The sequence below is a fragment of the Hippopotamus amphibius genome, chromosome X, assembly GCF_030028045.1.
Source record: "Hippopotamus amphibius kiboko isolate mHipAmp2 chromosome X, mHipAmp2.hap2, whole genome shotgun sequence".
Classification (NCBI taxonomy): Eukaryota; Metazoa; Chordata; class Mammalia; order Artiodactyla; family Hippopotamidae; genus Hippopotamus; species Hippopotamus amphibius.
This window is the reverse complement of record NC_080203.1, coordinates 31,583,413-31,603,585: the sequence shown is the minus strand read 5'-3', so window position 1 is coordinate 31,603,585 and position 20,173 is coordinate 31,583,413. Positions and strand designations below refer to the sequence as shown.

The 20,173-nt window shown below is 37.4% G+C and overlaps 1 protein-coding gene across 1 annotated transcript; it reads right to left on the bottom strand.

Moving 5' to 3' along the window:
- Window positions 1-1,652: 1,652 nt before the first annotated feature.
- NKAP (NFKB activating protein) lies at window positions 1,653-17,033 on the bottom strand. Its single transcript, XM_057717908.1, has 9 exons — window positions 16,499-17,033; window positions 13,911-13,991; window positions 9,827-9,897; window positions 9,498-9,638; window positions 7,779-7,842; window positions 6,462-6,571; window positions 6,289-6,364; window positions 5,022-5,171; window positions 1,653-1,986 (listed from the first exon to the last, which is right to left on the bottom strand). Exons 1-9 carry the CDS (start codon window positions 16,882-16,884, stop codon window positions 1,812-1,814), a joined length of 1,254 nt encoding a protein of 417 aa, XP_057573891.1. The 5' UTR covers window positions 16,885-17,033; the 3' UTR covers window positions 1,653-1,811.
- Between the last annotated feature and the right edge of the window lie 3,140 nt (window positions 17,034-20,173).

Sequence of the window (20,173 nt, the reverse complement as noted above, 5' to 3'; positions counted from 1 at the left end):
TAAACCCGTTCAGTCTCTAGGAACCAGTAACAAAAAGTAATGTTCTTAGAGAACAAAATTCATTTTTCATTAAAAAATTTTTTTTGGCCACCAGTGCTGCTTGTGGGATCTTAGTTCCCTGATTAGGGATTGAACCTGGGCCCTCAGCAGTGAAAATGCCAAGTCCTAACCGCTGGACCACCAGGGAATTCCTGAGAACAAAATTTTAAAATGGGGAATATAAATTTAAATTTAGGTTTTATTACACAGGGAAGTGGATAGATTACGACTCACAAATTTGGGACCTACTTTCCTTCTAACTTTTGGAAATAATAGATTTATTAGGCTAGGCAACAATGATGATAAATCGAAATCACTTCAAATTCAGGGATCATAAATGTTGCTGCATGCCAACTGGATGTTTGGTTCATTAACTGTGGATTAAGTTAGACATCTTCCTAGAACATAGGTAAAGTAGTAAAAATTTTTATCTATACTTTGATAAAGTATATAAAGTACACTTTCACTGCCTTGTTTGAAAACTTTAAAAAAACCCACTTTAACCTACTATAAGGAGAGGGCATTTTATAACAGCAAAGTCAGAAATTCCCCATTACTTGGATAATTTAAATTTATCCTAGGCACAAAATAATGCAGCTCAAAACAACCTTAACAAAAACAGCCAAAACTTCTACTATCCCCTCCCCTCTTCACTCGTATGTCCTAACAACTAAACTTGAACAAAAGGAGGGAAGGAAAAAGATCATAATCTCATAGTCCCAGAATTTTCTATTTCTCCAAAACTTAAAAGCCAACAGTAGCCATAAAAAAGTGATAAAGTGAGGGTTCTATATGAAGTTAAAGATTAAATTGAATGACAGATGTAAAAAATAAACTGAAAAGTTTAACAATGCTTAAAATGAAATCTGCTTATTACATAAAGGACAGACTTTTAAAATGTTTAATATCATGTTAGCTTCGTCCTTATGAAACAACCAAGTTAAAACAATGAACTCATTATATGTCTCCTTACTAAACTCCTGACCATTGGAGACTCCCATTCATTTCTAGTATTCAAAGAATGATCTAAACACAGTTCAGATGGAAATAATGTACTTATATTGGCACAACAGTAGACTTCCTAATATTTTATATTTGAAAGAACCATCGTTAAGTAATCTATTAAGAATTTTAAAACTAATGTTCACATTTTCAATTCAACAAGTCTGTGGGTTAGTTTGCTTTTTGGTTTGTTTGTTGGTTTGGGGGTGGAGGTAGGGACTAAAATAAAAATACATTATTTCCAGAGCTGACAATATATTGTAATATACAAGTGAATCTTCAAATTTCAGATTTGCTTTTTTCAGCCATGCCTTCATTCTGTTAACGAAAGTGGCCTCCTGTATGTTTCTATCAAGTCTATTTATAACACATTCAACATAGAGGAATGATAATTTCTCACCAGTTTAGCTGGGGTGGGGTGGGAGGTGGGCCTCATGTAGCGCTAATGGTAGCACTGTTCCATGGTGTGAGAGTTCAGTTTCTCATCTCACCACCACTTTCTCTCAATGCTACCTCCCCCAAAACAGTAGAATTTCACTTATAATTTGGATTTTTAAGCCAGAAAGTTGTTTTGGTCAATCTAAAATAACCCAAAGAGCCTGCTAAAGTTGTATCAATAAGCAGCTTTTTCTAGGACTGAAAGAATTAAATAGAAGGCACCGTAGCACTTTAAAGCTTTTTCAGATCATAATAATCTTTTTGTGTGTATACATGGAACCCAAACTTTCTTTTTTGTTGTTAAAAATATCTGATGAACAATCAGAAAATCCTTATTTGTCCTCTTTTCCTTTAGTTTTTCTGTATACCATCTCTCGAAAACTGGCCAGAATCTTGTTTTCTCTCTTTCGTCTCTCTTCTTGGTTAAAGGATGCAAGGGCTCTCTTCTCGTCAGCACTATAGATCTGGTTCTCTTTTCGCAGTCGCACAGCCTCCATTCGGCGATGCCTGGAGATAATTTTATTTTTGGCTTAATTTCTCAGTAATTATTCTCATAGTGCTTCCTCACTAATCCTTTCCTAATACAGAGTGGTCTATTTAAAAAGCTGACAAATAGAAACTGTTTCTGTAATGGGTTAGATTTTCAAAAGATCATTCACTTTATCTGCTGACACGTCCTTTGATTCATTTCTAGTATTCAACTAATGATCTCTGAGGTTCTATCAATAAAGTGAATGTTATTAATTTCAAATACTAAGGGCCTAAGTCTAGTTCTGTTGTTTCCAGCAAAACAACTAGGTACAGGCAAATTATTAAACTTCCCAAGTGATATGCAGACTTGACAGAAGGACAGATAAAATTTAAGTTGTCATCTAGCAGGTGGAACTTCTTCAAAATTCTAATTTATCATACAACCAAAAGAACCAGGTTTAAATCTACAAATGAATTTTTGGGTGAGTTTTGTGGGTAAATTTGACTTCCTTAGAATCCAGTTGCAGCTCAAAGAAAAGAAAGAAGGGATTTTAGCACAAGGGCCAAATTAGGAAAGTAAAGGGGCTGAGGCGGAGGGAAACTCTTACATCATCTTCAAAAGGTCTGCTTATTTAGAGGGAAAACGTCATGAAAACCTGCCTCTTTTATGTATATGTACCCAATCCTACGCAATCAATTCAAGATGAAGCTTGAACTATGTCTAGAAAAAACAGAGCAAACTGAGTAAGGAGAAGAGGGGAGAATCACTGCAGGTTAGTGTGAAGGTGAGGGAGTGGCAGGTGGAAAGTAAAGCTCAGAGTATAGTGAGTAGAGTGGTTTACCTGGAACAGAAAGTGCTACGGTGAATGATGCTGTAATAAACATCAATGTACACATCTCCTAGTACATGGGAAAGATTCTCTTGGGTTTGTAGGTATGGAGTTGCTACATCATAAAATATGTGAATGCTCAACTTTCCAAGTTGCTGTCAGACTGTTTTCCAAAGTGGTTGTACCAATTTATACCACCACTAGCAATACTTAAGAGATCCTGTAGATCCACATCCTCTCAAATGCTTGGAAATTGTTAGAACTTTGAACTTTTGTGTATCAAATGGGTATAAAATGGTATTCTGTATGGTGATTTCCATTTCCAATGATAATGAACACCTTTTTATGTATGTGTAGGCCATATATTTTTTTTCTTCTGACAAATGCCTATTTGTATCATTTCCCCCCTTTTCTTTTAGGTTGTTTATAGGTATTCTTTAAATACTGCCAATACTAACTCTTTATCAGTTGTGTGTATTACCAGATCTTATCCCAGCTTTGTCTTTTTACTTATTTTAAGATGTCTTTTGATAAACAAAAGTTCTTGCTTTTAACTCAGGCAAATTTATCAATATATTATTTTATGGTTAGCGCATTTTTTGGTCTTCTTTAAGATATGATTCCCCACCTCAAGATCTAATAGGTATCTACTCATATTTTATACTAAATATGTAATACTAAAGTTGTTTTTGATGTTTAAGTCCTTAATCTAGCTGCACTGATTTTTAAATATGGTGATACAGGATTCCACTTTCATCTCTTTCCATTCAGATAACCATTTTCTCCCTGCTCCATTTACTGCCTAGTTCTTTCTTTCCCCACTATTCTGACATACCAGCTTTTCCATATAACGGAGTTCCATACATGTGTGGCTCTGCCCCTGGGCTCTGTATTTTATTCCACTGACAGTTCATTTGTTACCCTACTCTTTCCAGAGTGCTACAAGCTTCATAATAAGCCCTCATATCTGGTAGGGCAAACCATCTTCTTGCTCTTCTTCAGAAGTAAGATGACTATTCTTGGCCCTCTAATCTAACATAAATTTTAGAACCATCTTATTACATTTCATGAAAAACTCGGTTGTGATTTGGATTGGAACTGCACTGAATCTACAGATTAATTTCAGAAGAACTGACAACTTTACAACATTGCCTACCTATTCATGAACATGATATCTCTCCATTTATTTAGGTCTTCTTTAATGTCTCTTAATAATGTTTCATACTTTTTCCTGTAAAGGTCTTGGACATCTTTTGTTGAGACTTATTCCTAAGTCCTTCATATTCCCTGATACTATTATAAATGTTTTCTTTTTATTTAATTACATTTTCTAGTTGTTTGTTGCTGGTACACAGACATGCAACTGGTTTTTCTATATTAACCTTATATCCAACTATTTGTTAAACCTTCCTATTATTTGTAATTCATCTGAAAATTCTTTAGGATTTTCTATGTAAAAAGTCATATCATTCACAAAAAATGACAGTGTTATATCCTCCGTTCCAATTCTTAAGCCTCTTATTTCTTTTTCTTGTCTTACTGGTCCTTAGATATAATGTTTCCAAACGTCAGTCCTCAGAATTCCAAGATTCTGGAGATGCTTCAGGAGTCCTGCAAATATTTGCCTCTAATTTCATTTTAAAATGTTTACCCACTTTTAAAAGTTTATGAAGTTTTAAAAAATCCAAAATGCAGTTTGATTTTGGTACTGAGACCCTATTAGTTTACTCCCCTTGTTCTTCCTGGGACTTTGCTTTTTCTTCCCAATTTTATATTCCTTTTCTCATGCTGAAACTGATTTCTGTCATAATGCTTTCCTGCTCTTCATTCTCAGAGTCCAGAGAACTAGAGAGTCCATGTTCTCCGACTCCACAGAGAACTAGATGCAAACTCAAAATAGGAAACGCTGTCTTATGAAAATGCTTTCCTAACTACCAGAATGCCACATTCCTCATGCGGCAGTGATAAATAACCGAATTTAACTATATCCTCCAGAGGATAAACTATCTGTACCATAATATGAACTAGAAAAGGACACTGGAAAGACTGATTCTTTGGAGACACAGTTGGGTTGCATACCTACTTGGAATTTTAGACAACTACATTTATACCAATAAAACCAATATTAAACCAATATTTATACTCTACTTTTCATTAGAAATGGTCACTTAATGAAAATCTATCACCAAAATATAATTTTGGTAGTGCGAAAGGAAACTGACCTCAATGCTAAGAACATACCTGCTACCGCTCATTACGTAACCCGAGCATTCAAATGATGCAATTTCTTCACTTGTCAAGCCAATTTCACCTCTCCGTGGGATACGTTTTCCAGCTTTTACATATTCAGCCATAGCTGCACCTTCACCAGGTAACAGAGCATGGCCGTAGCTACAAAGTAATACAGAAGTCAGAAGAGGTTCATTATAAAAAGTTCATCATCTAAAGAGAGCACAAAAAAACCATTTCTCTCAGAAAACAGTAGGAATTAACAGTTGCTGGGCAGCATGCTGGGAAGCCCAATGCAAATTACTTTAATTTAGAGAATATTGCACTGTGACCTATATCACTAACCCAGAAATGCAGAGATACTTTGGAAGAATAAAAGAACTGATGTTAGTGAGCATATATTCATGGTTTACAATTGCTTCTGCCTCCAGAAAATTTCTTTTGCCTCCTTCCCTTTAAAAAAAAAAGTAAAGGGACTTCCCTGGTAGTCCAGTGGTTAAGACTCCGTGCTCCCAATGCAGGGGACCTGGGTTCCATCCCTGGTCAGGGAACTAGATCCCACATGCTGCAATGAACATCTCGTGCAGCCAAATAAATAAATCTTTTTTAAAAAAATAATAAATAGATAAAAGATCAAAGTATTAAAAATTTTTAATAAAAAAGAAATAATATATCTCAAATTAACATATTTATTAGACTTATAACCAATAATAATGCTATACAGTAACAGTTCTCTAATAACTTTCATTTACAGGGACTTTGAAAACTACCACCCCTTCATTCAATTCATTGACTTCTTCCTGAATAGCTATTAAATTCAAAGCTTGTAATATAAAAATAATCTCTGTTCTTGTGGAGTTTACATATTAATAAGTATACAACGCTAATCCAATGTAGAATATATCATCCATTGCATAAACGAAAGAAAGCTGTGAGGACTAAAGGATTAAAGAGGGGTAGGAATCACACCTACCTGTGGAGGGAAGGTACTGGGAATCAGCATGTGCCACCTCCTTTGAAAAGGGCTTTGAAGAATGTTAAGCATTTTAACAGGAAGAAATTGGGAGTAGTGAAGAAATCAGGGCTGGGAAAAGTAGGGAAGGCATGTTGGGGGAAGAAATAAGGTGAAAGTGCACAGTGAATACCAGGAAATTTTAGTTTAGCTCAGTTGGAACCCTGGTTCTAAATAAGGGAGTAGAGGAAGATAAGCTTGGAAGAGTAAGTTAGGACCATACTTTTGGGAAGGTATCTTAGAGATTATAAACACACTCTTACTTACTTCAAAGGTTTATCATCTTGAGAGGCAAGTGTTTTGGGAGCCTCTGGGCCAATCAGATCTGAGGGTTCTTCAGGCTCTGCATGAAAGATTTTCAGAAATATATTCACATTCTGACTAATCAGTTAATTTAATGTTTTATCTGTTCTGAGTCAAAGTCTATTAGAACAACCTACTTGATCGATCCTTCCAGGGATTCTCTAGAAACTCTTCTTGGGACTCTTTAGAACTTGAATCACTGGAATCTTTTCTGCTCTTCTTAGACTTCTTTTTCTTGTATTTCTTCCTGTAATGATCACAATTTGATACAAATTGACTTAATATTCCCATGCTAAAGGGCATCTTATTTTTTCAAGGCAATGAAAGACTTATTGAAGTGAACTGGATGCCCAGCTTATTCAAACTTATTAGACAAGAATTTTAATTTAAAAAATCTAACTTATTTAGCCAAATCATGTCTTGCTATAAAAAAAATATCTCTAAGGGAACAATAAAATATAGTTCTCATGTTGTAGAAAGATAGCAGAAATAAAGCAGTTTAAAAAACAGCTCTTACCAATTTGAACATCAATAATTTTCAGTGTAATGGATTAAAATACATCAAATATGTTTGAATCCTTGGGTTGATGATACTAAAAAACCCCAACTCATTATTTTGAAAACTCATAAAACAAAAAAAGTAAGCAATTATTCTGCCCTTTCTATACCAACTATACTTCAGAATAACCAAAGAGTTAATGAAGGTAGGCTTCTTATATAGAATTATTCTACCTAATACATGAAGAAAGAAAACCAGAATTAGACTATCACCATTTTGCAATCCCTAATGAAATAGGGACCTAGACAATGACTATCGATGCCTGTTAATATGACAAAGAGAGACAACCATACATTATCTGCCTCTTGCTGGAAGTACACAGCACCACCTACAAAGTATTCCTGCCAAAATCTCAAATCTGAACCTTATCAAGTGTCTTGACCTATCATCAATCTACAGGAAATACAAAGGACAGAAAACATATTAAGGACACCATAAGAATACAACCAGCAAAATCCATACTGCAGGAAACTCTCCAGGACAAATGATTTTGTTTCTTCTACAAATAAATTGCAGGAACAAAAAGGGAAGGGGAAGCTATCTATTTAAAGAGATGTAAGAGACATATCAACCAATCACAATTTATGTACATTGTTTGGATCCTAATCTGAATAAATTATACCAAAAACTACTGAGAATTTAATGAAGAATTATTGTTAAACATTTTAGGCGGATTAACAGTATTCTACTGTTTTTTTAAAGAATGCCTATCTTTTAGAGAAACTTGCAGCTTTATGGATGAAATGATATCTGGGATTGGTTTCAAAATAATGGAGGGACAGCAGAGACTGCCAATGAGTTGATAATTGTTCAAGCTGGGTGATGGTTGCATGGAAGTCCATTATACTATTTTATATACTTTTGAACTTTTCCATAATAAAAATTAAAAACTGACGATCTGCGTTTCTTCTTCTTTTCCTTTTTCTTGGCTTTCTTTGCTCTCCTTTTTGTATCTTCATCTGCAAATTAAAACACATTATAATTAAGAAAATTTTAACTCTAAAACCCCAATACTTTTGAGTAGATAAATATCTTACTACTCTACCATTTGTTGTTACAGAGAAATTAATTCATTCAAATATTTGTTTCTACTTGTCAGGAAATGTGCTAGGCACACGAGGAATAGACATTAAAGTTGCACGAAGCATTTGCTTATATAGGGTATTATTATTAACTTTATTGCATGAAATAATAGTATTGTGATTAGACAGGAAAATGTCCTTATTGTTTTGAGAGTATATAGAAATATTTAGGGTGGCAGTGTGATATTTGTAATTTACCTTGAACATCTCAACAAAAAAATCCCTATTTGAAGCAAATATGTCAAAATGCTAACAAACCTTAAACCTGAGTGACAAGTACTGTATATGGCATTAATTATACTACTCCCCTTACTTTTCTGAATGTTTGAGTATTTTCATGATGTGTGTGTTTGAGGGGATGCTTTCCAGGAGCTCAGTCTAGTGAAGGAGACAGAGGGAAAGAGGTAAGTAGAATACGACAGGGAAGCATGGATGCTCTGGGCGTACAAAGGAGTCTCAAAATCAGGCTGATTTGGGGAGGGTGGTTGAGGAATGGTTGACCAGGAAAAGGTGACTCTTAAGCTAGTTCTTTTTAAAACCAGTTTTATTACAAAACGTTGCAATGAGTAAGCCAAGCCACATGCAGGGAGAGACCGGCATTGTAGGCGGACGGACTCTCTGTACCAAGTGACTGAGTCAAGAGAAAGGATGTGCAATATCAAGGAGATAGAAACTCACTCTTAGGCCACAGAGGACGCTGTAGGAGAGTGACAGGGTACATGTGATAAGAGAGATCAATAGGGATCTGACTTTACCCTGAAGGCCATGGAAAGCTATGGGAGAGTTTTAAGTAGTGACTGCCATGCTCAGATTTGTAAAGCTCAGTCTTCCAGCAGAGAGGAAGAAAGGTGACAGTGAGGGCCAGGAAACCCAGGTGACATGAGAGGAAGGGGTGCCTTAGTGTAATGTGTCCCCAGAGGAGGCACCCTCTGTCAATCATCAGCAAGGAGAGGGCACAAAAAGGTGGTTTTTTTGTGATGCACTGCCCCACAGGAAGTGTCTTCCATAAATCAGCTGCTGGTCTGAAGGGGGTCGCCTATGGTGTGACTTTTTGAAAACAGCACAAAGGGGCCCACGGAGTGTGAGAATCTCACAAAAGAGCCGCTCCACTGGGCTGATGCAGCCCCTGTGGCTTGGTCTGCACCACACGTCTCTCAGACTAACCCCAACTTGGTTCGATGCCACATACCTTGTACAGCTACACATGACCAATCTGGAGTCACACGGCTTAGGTTTGAATCCCAACTGTGTGACCTTGGATGTGGTACTTATAACCTGCTCCGGGCCTCCATTTCCCCATCTCTAAGATGTGTCCTACAGTGACTGTGTGGATTAAATAGCAATAATGCATATCAGGCACTAGCAGGGTTCCCAACACAAACTCAGTGAGTGTTCAAAACTCTTGGCTAGTATGGGTTTTAAGAACCTTCTTCTAAAATAAGATTTCAAGAAGTAAAACTAGTTTTGAAGCAAGGCTCACAGAAGGATGTTGGCTTTTTTTTGTTTTTTTTTAAGGATGTTGGCTTTCTTACCACTGGAGTCTGTTTCAGAATCAGAGTCACTGTCACTATCATCAGAATATTTCTTGTGTTTCCTTTTAGATGATTTTTTCTTTCTCCTTTTCTTGGATCTTTCTTTTGAATGACTAGACTTCTTCTTCTTCTTCTTTTCTTCTACATAAGAATACAAATAAAAAACTAACTTCTAAAGAAGTATTTCTGAGCATCAATTTTACTGTATTTGAATTAATGAAAAGGAATTGATGACAGACAATTTGAGTAAAAGTAAAGTCTAATGTTCAACTATTTATAAATGTATTTTTTAAACTTCTCAATAAAAAACTTCTATTTTTAAAAAATACCTTCTGAAGTAGACGCTGAAGTGGTGCTTTTCTTTGGCTCTTCATCCTCTACTGGTGTATGTTCATCAGAGCTAAATTTAAAGAAAATGGTAGTAAGAATCAGAAAAGTGATAAAATATGGACCATGGAGTATAAAAACATAGACTTAAAAATTTTCAGTAACAAATTGATTGTCCAAGAACCATTCAAAGCCAGCACTGGACTGCTTTTATAACAGTACAGTGTATAGGTCAACCACCTTCATAATAATAGAATAATCATTTACATTTGCATAATGCTTTCGAGTTTACGAACTGCTGTTCACACTGAAAGCAGTATGGAGGATTTATATTTTCAGAAGAAACCACAGGGCGAGTGCAGGGAAACCGGAACCATAAGGAAAGATGAAAGAAACTGGAGATAAGAAGGCTGAGGGAAGACTTCATAATTTAATTCTACACGTGGAACAGATATATGGTAGAGCAGCAATTGTTCTGTCTCCCCAGGGCAAGAATCTAACACATTACAGTATAAAGAGATTTCATCCTGTTGTAAGAGAATTCTGAAAATGAGTATTATTAACATTCTGCAATAGCTTAAAAGGGAATTACCACATCGTATAGTCTTTTCCTCTGAAGATCACATCTGGAATAATTAGGTATTGCCTCAAAAATTATTTTTAGGATTCCTTTCAACTCTAATTCTTTGAGTTCAGATTCTTTAAGTATTTTAAAGGTATCTGTTAGAACAAGTTTCAGTATCTCCACATAATAAAGATAATATATGACAAGCTCACAGTTAACATCATACTCAGTGGTGAAAAGCTAAACAAGACAAGGATGCCCACTCTCACCACTTTTATTCAACACAGTATTGGAAATCCTAGCCAGAGCAATTAGGCAAGAACAAGAAATAAAAGGCATCCAAACTGGAAAGGAAGAAGTAAAACTGTCATTATTTGCAGATGACATGATATTATATAGAGAAAATCCTAAAGACTCCACCAAAAAAACTGTTAGCACCAATAAATGAATTCAGTAAAGTTGCAGGATACAAAATCAATACACAGAAATTCACTGCATTTCTATACACTAATAACGAATTATCAGAAAACAAAACTAAGAAAACAATTTCATTTACAATTGCACGAAAAAGGATAAAATACCTAGGAATAAATTTAATCAAGGAGGTGGAAGACTTGTACACTGAACACTATAAGACACTGATGAAATAAATTGAAGAAGACACAAAGAAATGGAAAGATTTTCTACGCCCCCAGATTGGAAGAATTAATATTGTTAAAATATCCACACTACCCAAAGCAATCTACAGATTCAATGCAATCCCTATCAAAATTCCAATGTATTTTTCACAGAAATAGAACAGCCCTAAAATTTGCATGAAACCACAAAAGACTGAGTAGCCAAAGCAATCCTGAGAAAGAAGAACAAAGGTCGAGACATCATGCTCCCTAATTTCAAACTCTACTACAAAGCTACTGTCATCAACAGTATGGTGCTGTTATAAAAACAGACATATAGATCACTGGAACAAAACAGATGGCCCAGAAATAAATCCATGCATATATATGGTCAATTAATTTATGACAAAGGAGCCAAGAATATACAATGAGGCAAAGACAGTCTCTTCAATAAATGGTGCTGGGAAAACTGGACTGTTACATGCAAAAGAATGAAATGGACCACTATTTTACACCATTACACAAAAATTAACTCAAAATGGATTCAAGACGTGAATGTAAGACCTGAAACCATAAAACTCCCAGAAGAAAACACAGGTGGTAAGCTCCTTGATATGGGTCTTGGCAATGATTTTTTGGGTTTGACACCAAAACCAAAGGTAATAAAAGCAAAAATCAAGAAGTGTGACTATATCAAACTAAAAAGCTTCTGCACAGCAAAGGAAACCATCAACAAAATGAAAAGGCAACCTACTGAATGGGAGAAAATATGTGCAAATCATATCTGATAAGGGGTTAATATTCAAAATATATAAAGAACTCATATAACTCAAGAGCAAACAAACAAGCAATGTGATTAAAAAATAGGCAGAGGATCTGAATAGACATTTTTCCAAAGAAGACACACAGATGGCCAACAGGTACATGAAAAAATGCTCAACATCACTAATGAAAAGGGAAATGCAAATAAAAACCACAATGAGATATCACTTCACACCTGTTAGGATGAATATTATAAAAAAAACAAGAGATAACAAGTGTTGGTGAGGATGTGGAGAAGAGGGAACACTTGCACCCTGTTAGTGGGAATATAAATTGGTACAGCCACTGTAGAATCCAGTATGGAGGTTCTTCAAAAAATCAAAAACTGATCTACCATATAATCCAACAATCCCACTTCTGGATATATACCTGAAGGAAATGAAATCAGTATCTCAAAATGATACATGTACTCTCATACTGATTGCAGCATTACTTACAACAGCCAAGATATAGAAACAACCAAATATCCACGAACAGATGAATGGATAAAAAAACTGTAAGAAATACACACACACACACACAACACACACCACAGTAGAATATTACTCATCCTTAAAAAAGAATGAATTTTGCCATTTTAGACAACATGGATGGACTATGAGGGCATTTGCTAAATAAGTTAGACAGTGAAAGACAAATATCATATGATCTCACTTATATGTGAACTCTAAGAAACAAAAAATAAAAAACCACCAACCTCACAGATACAGAGAACAGACTGATCGTTGCCAGAGGACAGGGGCTGTGGGGGTGGGGCATGGGTAAAATGCGTGAACGGTATCAAAATGTACAAACTTCCAGTTATAAAACAAGTCATGGGGATGTAATGTATAGCATGGTGACTATAATTAATAATACTGTCAATAATACTGTATTGCATATTTGAAAGCTGCTAAGAAAGTAAATCTAGAAGTTCTCATGACAAGAAAAAAATTTTTGTAATTATGTATGGTAATGGGTGTTAACTAGACTTATTGTGGTGATCGTTTTGCAATATATACAAATATTGAATCATTACGTTGTATGCCTGAAACCAATATTGTATGTCAACTATACCTTACCTCAATAAAAAATAATAGGGGGTAGGAAAAATAATTTTTTAAGAAGAAAAAAGAACTTTCAGATAATAATGCTTTATCACTCTGTTACAAATTACAGATTTACCTGTCAAGCACATTGTCTCAACTCAATGTAAAGAAAACACAGGAATAGAGGAGAGGGAAGAAGCAGCTTATGAATAGCACCAAAAAGAAAAAAAAATAGGGGAAAAGAAAAAGCATTAGGCCTTCAATAATACTGTATACAGGAAACTAAACAAACCCATATCAGTATATTCATTAAGAAAAAAAACCCTTGTAATGCTAATGTCTGGCATGCAGTCAGTTACTGGATTGAGAAATAATAATTCAAAATAATATAAATGTATTTGTTTCAACACTGAACCCGTCTATGAATAGGAAATTAGCATCCCATGAATTACAATTTATTTTTTATTTTTTTTAAATTAATTAATTAATTAATTAATTTCTCTGCTGTGTTGGGTCTTCGTTGCTGCCTGCAGGCTTTCTCTAGTTGCAGTGAGTGGGGGCTACTCTTCATTGTGGTGCATAGGCTTCTTAGTGCGGTGGCTTCTCCTATTGCAGAGCACTGGCTATAGGTGCCCAGGCTTCAGTAGTTGCAGCACGTGCGCTCAGTAGTTGTGGCTCAAGGGCTCCAGAGTGCGGGCTCAGTAATTGTGGCACATGGGCTTAGTTGCTCTGAGGCCTGTGAGATTTTCCCAGACCAGGGATCGAACCTATGTCCCCTGCATTGGCAGGTGGATTTTTAACCACTGCACCACCAGGGAAGTCCTGAATTACAATTTAAAGAGAACAATTAGCATGCTAAAGTCCACTAGGAGCATGTTTTAATGCTTAGGTATGTTCACTGTTTTTAAAACTTAAGGAGTAGAACAGCATACATCACAAAAAAGAGAGGAAAAAGAGAGCTGTAGTTAAAGTTCTTCACTTAACAAAAAACTTGACAATAGGCTCTGGATTTAAACAAATGTTGCACTTAAAAACATATTTTTAAATCACTTACTCTGGTTCTGGATTCTTTGGAGAAAGTCCCCATACTTCAGGAGCTCCCAATTCTCCAATCCTCTCTCTCTCACTTAATCTCCTAGAAGAGATAGGCAGGTAAATTATAACTCCATAGCTAAACTGTTTCCTAAATATATAATAAAATTCAAAGGAGTCCAGTTAAGTCCTATTTTCCCTTTATATTTTAAACTTTAAACTAATAAAAACTTGGTGTAAATATAAACTCAACACTTAGGACCTGATGTTCTGATAGTACTACCAAATGGTACAGATTATAGACAGCCTGACAGGCTGGGCCAGAAATTCAGCCACGGAGACTGTCCAGTGTGTCCCTTCTGCTGCATGCATGACATAGCTCCTAACTGCTCCTTTCATCTTCTACAATATGTGACAGAGACAGTCTTACATTTGGAAATAACTTCATTTGTTTATGTACCCTTATGAAAGTAAAGAGAATTCTCTACTTTTGATAAGGTCAAACCTTCTGTCTTCAGAATTTTTGATAAGGTCAAACCTTCTGTCTTCAGAAACTCAGGAATTAGTGAAGAAAACAAAAACGAAGCATTAGAAGTAGAAAATAAAGGTAGCTCTGAAAGTGAAAGAAAAGTTTTATTTGACAAAAACTGTACTCAATGAGATATGGCGTTTGTTTTCTGTTTTCCTTTTAATTCCTTTTTCAAAAAGGTGTAAATTCTCTTACTCTTGGAACACACAAAAATTTTTGTTTTGTCTTATGTTTGTGATTTCTTCTCTTAATTTTCGATATTACTCATAAAAACACACACAAAACACACAAAAAACTAAGGCTTAATTCCTCAAAGTGTAGTTGTTTAAAAAAAAACCTTACAAAATAAATTGGTTTGATTTTTTAAAAATAAATTATTTTTTCTTCTTTATTCAGAGTAAAAGGTAAAATCATGCAGACGTAGACTCAGGTTTCCTACTTGAAGTAACATAAAATCTAATAGGGGACATACTTATAGCCAAACTTTGACTATATACATACAGGACGAAGAATGCCAGACAGGCTGAAAAGAGCAAGCAGTCAGGTTCTTATCCCTCCTGACACCTGACTTCATCTGTACTCTTAAGATAAATTATTTATCTTCTAAATGTATAAATGCAAATTTCATCCAAGGAATTCTGACACCTTTTGGTAAGGAATGTCTAATAAGGAAACTGGATGCTTTTTGATGGACACAGCCTGGGGGTAACTTTCTGGAAATTATAATTTGGAGAAGTAGGTCTCCAACCTAACTCAGGATTGTTTTTACTGTTTCTGCTCTCATGCACAAAACACTAACAGCTAACACTTAAGGACTATTCATTATGTTCCAGGCACTAAATCATTACAACTGTAAAAAGCTTTTGTGCTAATTTTATCCCCTTTTAAATGGGGATAAACTCAGAGAGGTTAAGTAACTTGCCCAAGGTCACACAACTACTAAGTAGCAAAGGACGGCTTCAAACTCAGGTAGTCTGATTCTGGAGCCTGTCCTCTTCATCACTATGCTTTATTACTTCCCACTCCTGGAAGAAAAATATTCATGAAGACATCTCCCGGCTGTTGAAACCTTAACCTGCCCCTCAATGCCTATTATATTTTTAACTTCTTTTTTTTAAACACATACAGTATGGTAAAGCACTCAGTACAGTGCCTGATACATAGTTTAACACTCAATAAGCATTAGCTGTTAAGACTTACAAAGCATATAACTATAAATGAAGTACAACTTTTAAAAATTGTGAATCACTATATTGTACACCTGTAACTTAAAAACACGCGTACATCAACTATAATTCAATTTTTAGAAAGTAAAAAAATCTTTAAAACTTACAAAGCAATAATTATAACCCCTTTCCTTTGTCCTTGTTAAACTATTCATTTTCCACTCCAATACTCACTCTCAGAGGAGATCTGATCTCACCCTGACCTCATTTTTCATAGTCAAGATTGAGACCACTTAACAAGATCTTTCTCAGTGTAGCCCAGTCTACAGTTTAGCAGATGACTTTTCCTACATTATTCAAACATCTTGTTTCAGAGGTTTTCCTCCCCTCCAATTTAAACCTTTAATCTCAACCCTTCCCAAATCGCCATAAAACAATTCCACTCACTTATCCTTATCTCACTTATCTCAAACCTGTCTGATCATTCAACAAACAATGGTTGCGAGCCTACAAAGTGCTAGGCACTGTGAATTTTGCGATCAGTAAAACCGGGCTCCTTTCCATGAGCTCAGTCTAGTGGGGAATGAAAACACGTTCACGAATGATAACGACACAACCAAGTAAATGCTATATAATTCCGGTCTGAGGCTCTTGGCCTTGTCCGCTACAAGCCAGGAGGCAGGAGGGGGTAGCGGGAGACCGGGGCACTAGATGAAGGGGCCCGAGGATGAGTGAAAACCTGAGTAGAAAAGGGCGAATAAGGCATTATCGTGGCTGGACTTTAGGAAGGGATGAAAATCAGCGCAACTCAGGGAGAGAGAACGAAATGGGAATAGTCGGGAGCGGGATGCACGATAAATCGGACACCGAAGGCTAGTGGGCTCGTGAAAGATAAGGTGCGTTAGTCTCACTCACTTCTGCCGCAGGCTCTCCTCCCTCTCCTTGTCCAGGAGGCTAGGCCATGGCTTGTCACTCCCGTAGGGGCGTGAGTAGCCGCCATAATAGGCGGACGAGGAGGCAGAAGCGAAAGGGGCGCCCCGCGGTGCGGAGGGCCGCTCTCGAGAGCGTGACCGCGAGCGGGAGCGGTAGCACTGGTTTCGGGAGCCTTGGCTGGGGCCACTCAGTTGATGGCTAAGGCCATTTCGGTCCCCGAACCGAGAGCAAGAATGTGAGCGAGAGCGGCGGCCCCGCGGGGAGCGAGAGGATTTGCTGGGCTTAGGGCTCTTCGACGAACTGCGACGCTTCCCCCCGGAGCCCGAGACCTCCCACTCCGGGCTGCGGGAGCCAGACACCGGAGCCATCGCCGTTGCTGGGTCCCCGAAGCAGTGGGAGAGCGGGGCGCGCTCGCGAGCCTGGGAAGATCTCTGTTGCCTTGGCTCCCAGAACTAGCAGCCGCACTACCACCCGAACGTGAGCAAATCTTGGAAACAGTTCCGGGTACGTCGGCAAATTCCTTCCCCGGACCTAGATGGTCCTCCTGCCAATGAGACGGGATGTGTGTATCCGTATAAAGAAGCCGGTAGGGCAACCAGGTCGGCTCATCCTTCGGGTTCCGAATAAGGCTGCTCAAGTCTAAGTTCTGCTGGAGACGTTGTATTTTTGCATCCTTGAGTTAAAATAGTTGAAGGGATGACAGGCCACAAGACTCATGTCACTGAGCGGCCTATGAACAATAAGTACGGTGTAACTGAGTGAGTAAATAAATAAATAATTGTGTCTATGTATGTGGACATTAGAACGCGCGTGCGCGCACACGCACACACCCACCCACACCCTGTTTTTTTTCTCTCCAATTCCAAACAAATTAAAGGGGGTTTATCTAAATTGGTGGAGAGCTATAATGTCTAAGCCCCATATTGCCCAGTTAGCTTAGAGGTTACAAATTCTCTTTTAATGATTTGAGCCTGATACGTTCCGATTAGGGTCGCAGCACAGAGGTAAACTGTATATTTATCCCTCCGCCAAGCATCGCTACCAATGTGCTCCAGCAAAAGGAATTTATAACCCCCTCCTTGTCTAGCTCCTTAAACTAGTCCCATCATATGTGAGAACCAAAAAACAAAAAAACAGTTGCCTGCCATTTCAATAAACTAGGGATGTTGCTTGCCCTCCCTCCAACCACCAGCCACTGCAGCCGCCTTGACCCCCCACCCCCACCCCACCCCACCCCACCCCACCCCCACCCCCACCCTACCCTTGAGGGGAATTCAGGGTTTGAAAAAACAGGGTACTAGCTCTATATAGTTAAGATGCGTATTTAAGGAATAATTGTAATGAGCCCAGATTTTGGCATCTTCCCATACAGAGAAAAGCACTAAAATCATTAACTTGAGATGTCTGGGTTTTTTTGATTAGCAGTAATCTTTTGATGTTTCAACTACATGTTTTTTGTTTCTGTTTTGCAGCAAAAACTCCTATATATCTTGGTGCCTCCCTTACCACTATGCAATAGTTCCTCAGAGCTATCTGAGAGGCTGTCTCCCAGGCTATATTCCTCAGTAAGGTCCCCAAATGAAACATAACTGGCAACTTTTAGGCTGTGCATTTTTCTTCAGTTGATATATACTAGCTCAGCAATACATGGTTAATGGTCATTATTTCCATTCATTTTATACTGTTTTGCATGAAAGCATTAAAACTAATTATACTGACTTTAATGTTTTAAATTTATTTTTTAAAATGTTATTGACAGTCGATTTATAATATTAGTTGTATCTCATAGTTTTGATTTGCATTTCTTTGATGATTATCAATATTGAGCATCTTTTCATGTGCCTGTTGGCCATCTGTTCGTGTTCTTTGGAAAAATGTCTATTCAGGTCCTCTGCCCATTTTAAAATCAGATTGTTCATTTTTTGATATTGAGTTGTATGTACTGTTTATATATATTTGTAAAGAGAACTTTATTATTATTTTTTTTGGTTGCGTTGGGTCTTCATTGCTGTGTTGGGCTTTCTCTTGTTGCAGCGAGCGGGGGCTACACTTTGTTGTGGTGCTTGGGCTTCTCACTGCAGTGGCTTCTCTTGTTGCAGAGCATGGGCTCTAGGGCATGTGGGCTTCAGTAGTTGTGGCACGTGGGCTCAGTAGTTGTGGCTTGTGGGCTCTAGAATACAGGTTCAGTAACTGTGGTGCATAGGCTTAGTTGCTCCAAGGCATGTGGGAATCTTCCTGGACCAGGGATTGAACCGTGTCCCCTGCATTGGCAGCCAGATTCTTAACCACTGCACCACCAGGGAAGTCCCTGTTTATATAGTTTGGATATTAATCCCTTGTTGGTCATATCATTTGCAGATGTTTTCTTCCATTCAGTAGGTTGTCTTTTCATTTTGTTGATGGTTTCCTGTCTACTGACCTTAATTTTTGAAGGCACAATGAGTTTGCTGTGGGAATTATTTGTTAAAAATTATTTCCAATTATAAAGTGCATTTAATGGTAGGAAATCAATAATGATAATAGTAATGGACACCATTATATTGAGCACATTCTATGTGCACAGCACTTTACGTGTAATATCTGTATTCCTCATAAGAACCAGGGTTAATATTCTTCTTTTCAAAGTTTTAAAAAAAATGAGTCTCAGAGAGACAAATGTGCCACAAATCAAGTAGATGGCCAAGCTGAGATGCAAACCAGGATATCTAAAAAGCCCAGGTTCTCAGATGGCAATGAAAGGTGGTAGAACATTTCTCCCTTTTCTAATCTCAATCAATCTCTCTACCACCCTTGATGTCTTCTTCCATCCTATACCCCATTTCCTTCCCCGCCCCTCCCCTGCCACTGCTGTGGAAATTCTGGATCCAGTCTATCAGTAGTTAGATGGCCTCTATGGCTTTCCTCTTAAGAAGTAACCTATCAGACCATTAAAACTAATGCCCTGGATTATTGGAAATCTCCTTTTTTTGGAATTTAAGAGAAAGATGTACAATATAATGTTAAATGGAAAAAGCGGACCACACTCCTGGATATCTTCTATGTAAATACAATTAGTCATGGGGTGAGGACTAAGAACTGAATTAAGAGAAGTTATATGATTTGGGATGGGGATTTAGGGAAATTTCTAATAAGACAGTTTTCAGTGGAAAACTTATGCCTAACTTTTGTAACACCTGGCTGTACACTTTCACATCAATTGCCTATAAAAGCCAACTTTGGAACAGTGTTTGGTCTACCTGCCCAATGGCTGGTAGGCATGTATTTTAGTTCCAATGAGAAACCCTACCCCTACACCTCTGATTTGCATGTTATTCTTATTGCTCAGTTTCTTTGGAGCAGCCTGTGTTTTTTGAAGAGGAAGTGAGGAGAAAGCCAGAGCACACAGGCACGTATAGGTAGACAATGGAGTCAGCAAAGGTTGAGTCCTGTGGAAACCCAGCCCAGCCAAGAAAAGGAATCATTCACACTCACATTGATTCGTTCTTTACAGGAATTAAATCATTTGTGTGTTATGGGCTATGAGGGCATTCAAATTCCATTAACTACTTCTCTTTGCAATCTGAGTTGCCTGGACAGGTTCATGACTACCACCCAGAGCAAAAAGGCAGGGATCTGGGTTGTGGAAGTGGGGGTTGAGGTGGTAGAAGTTAGGGGGAC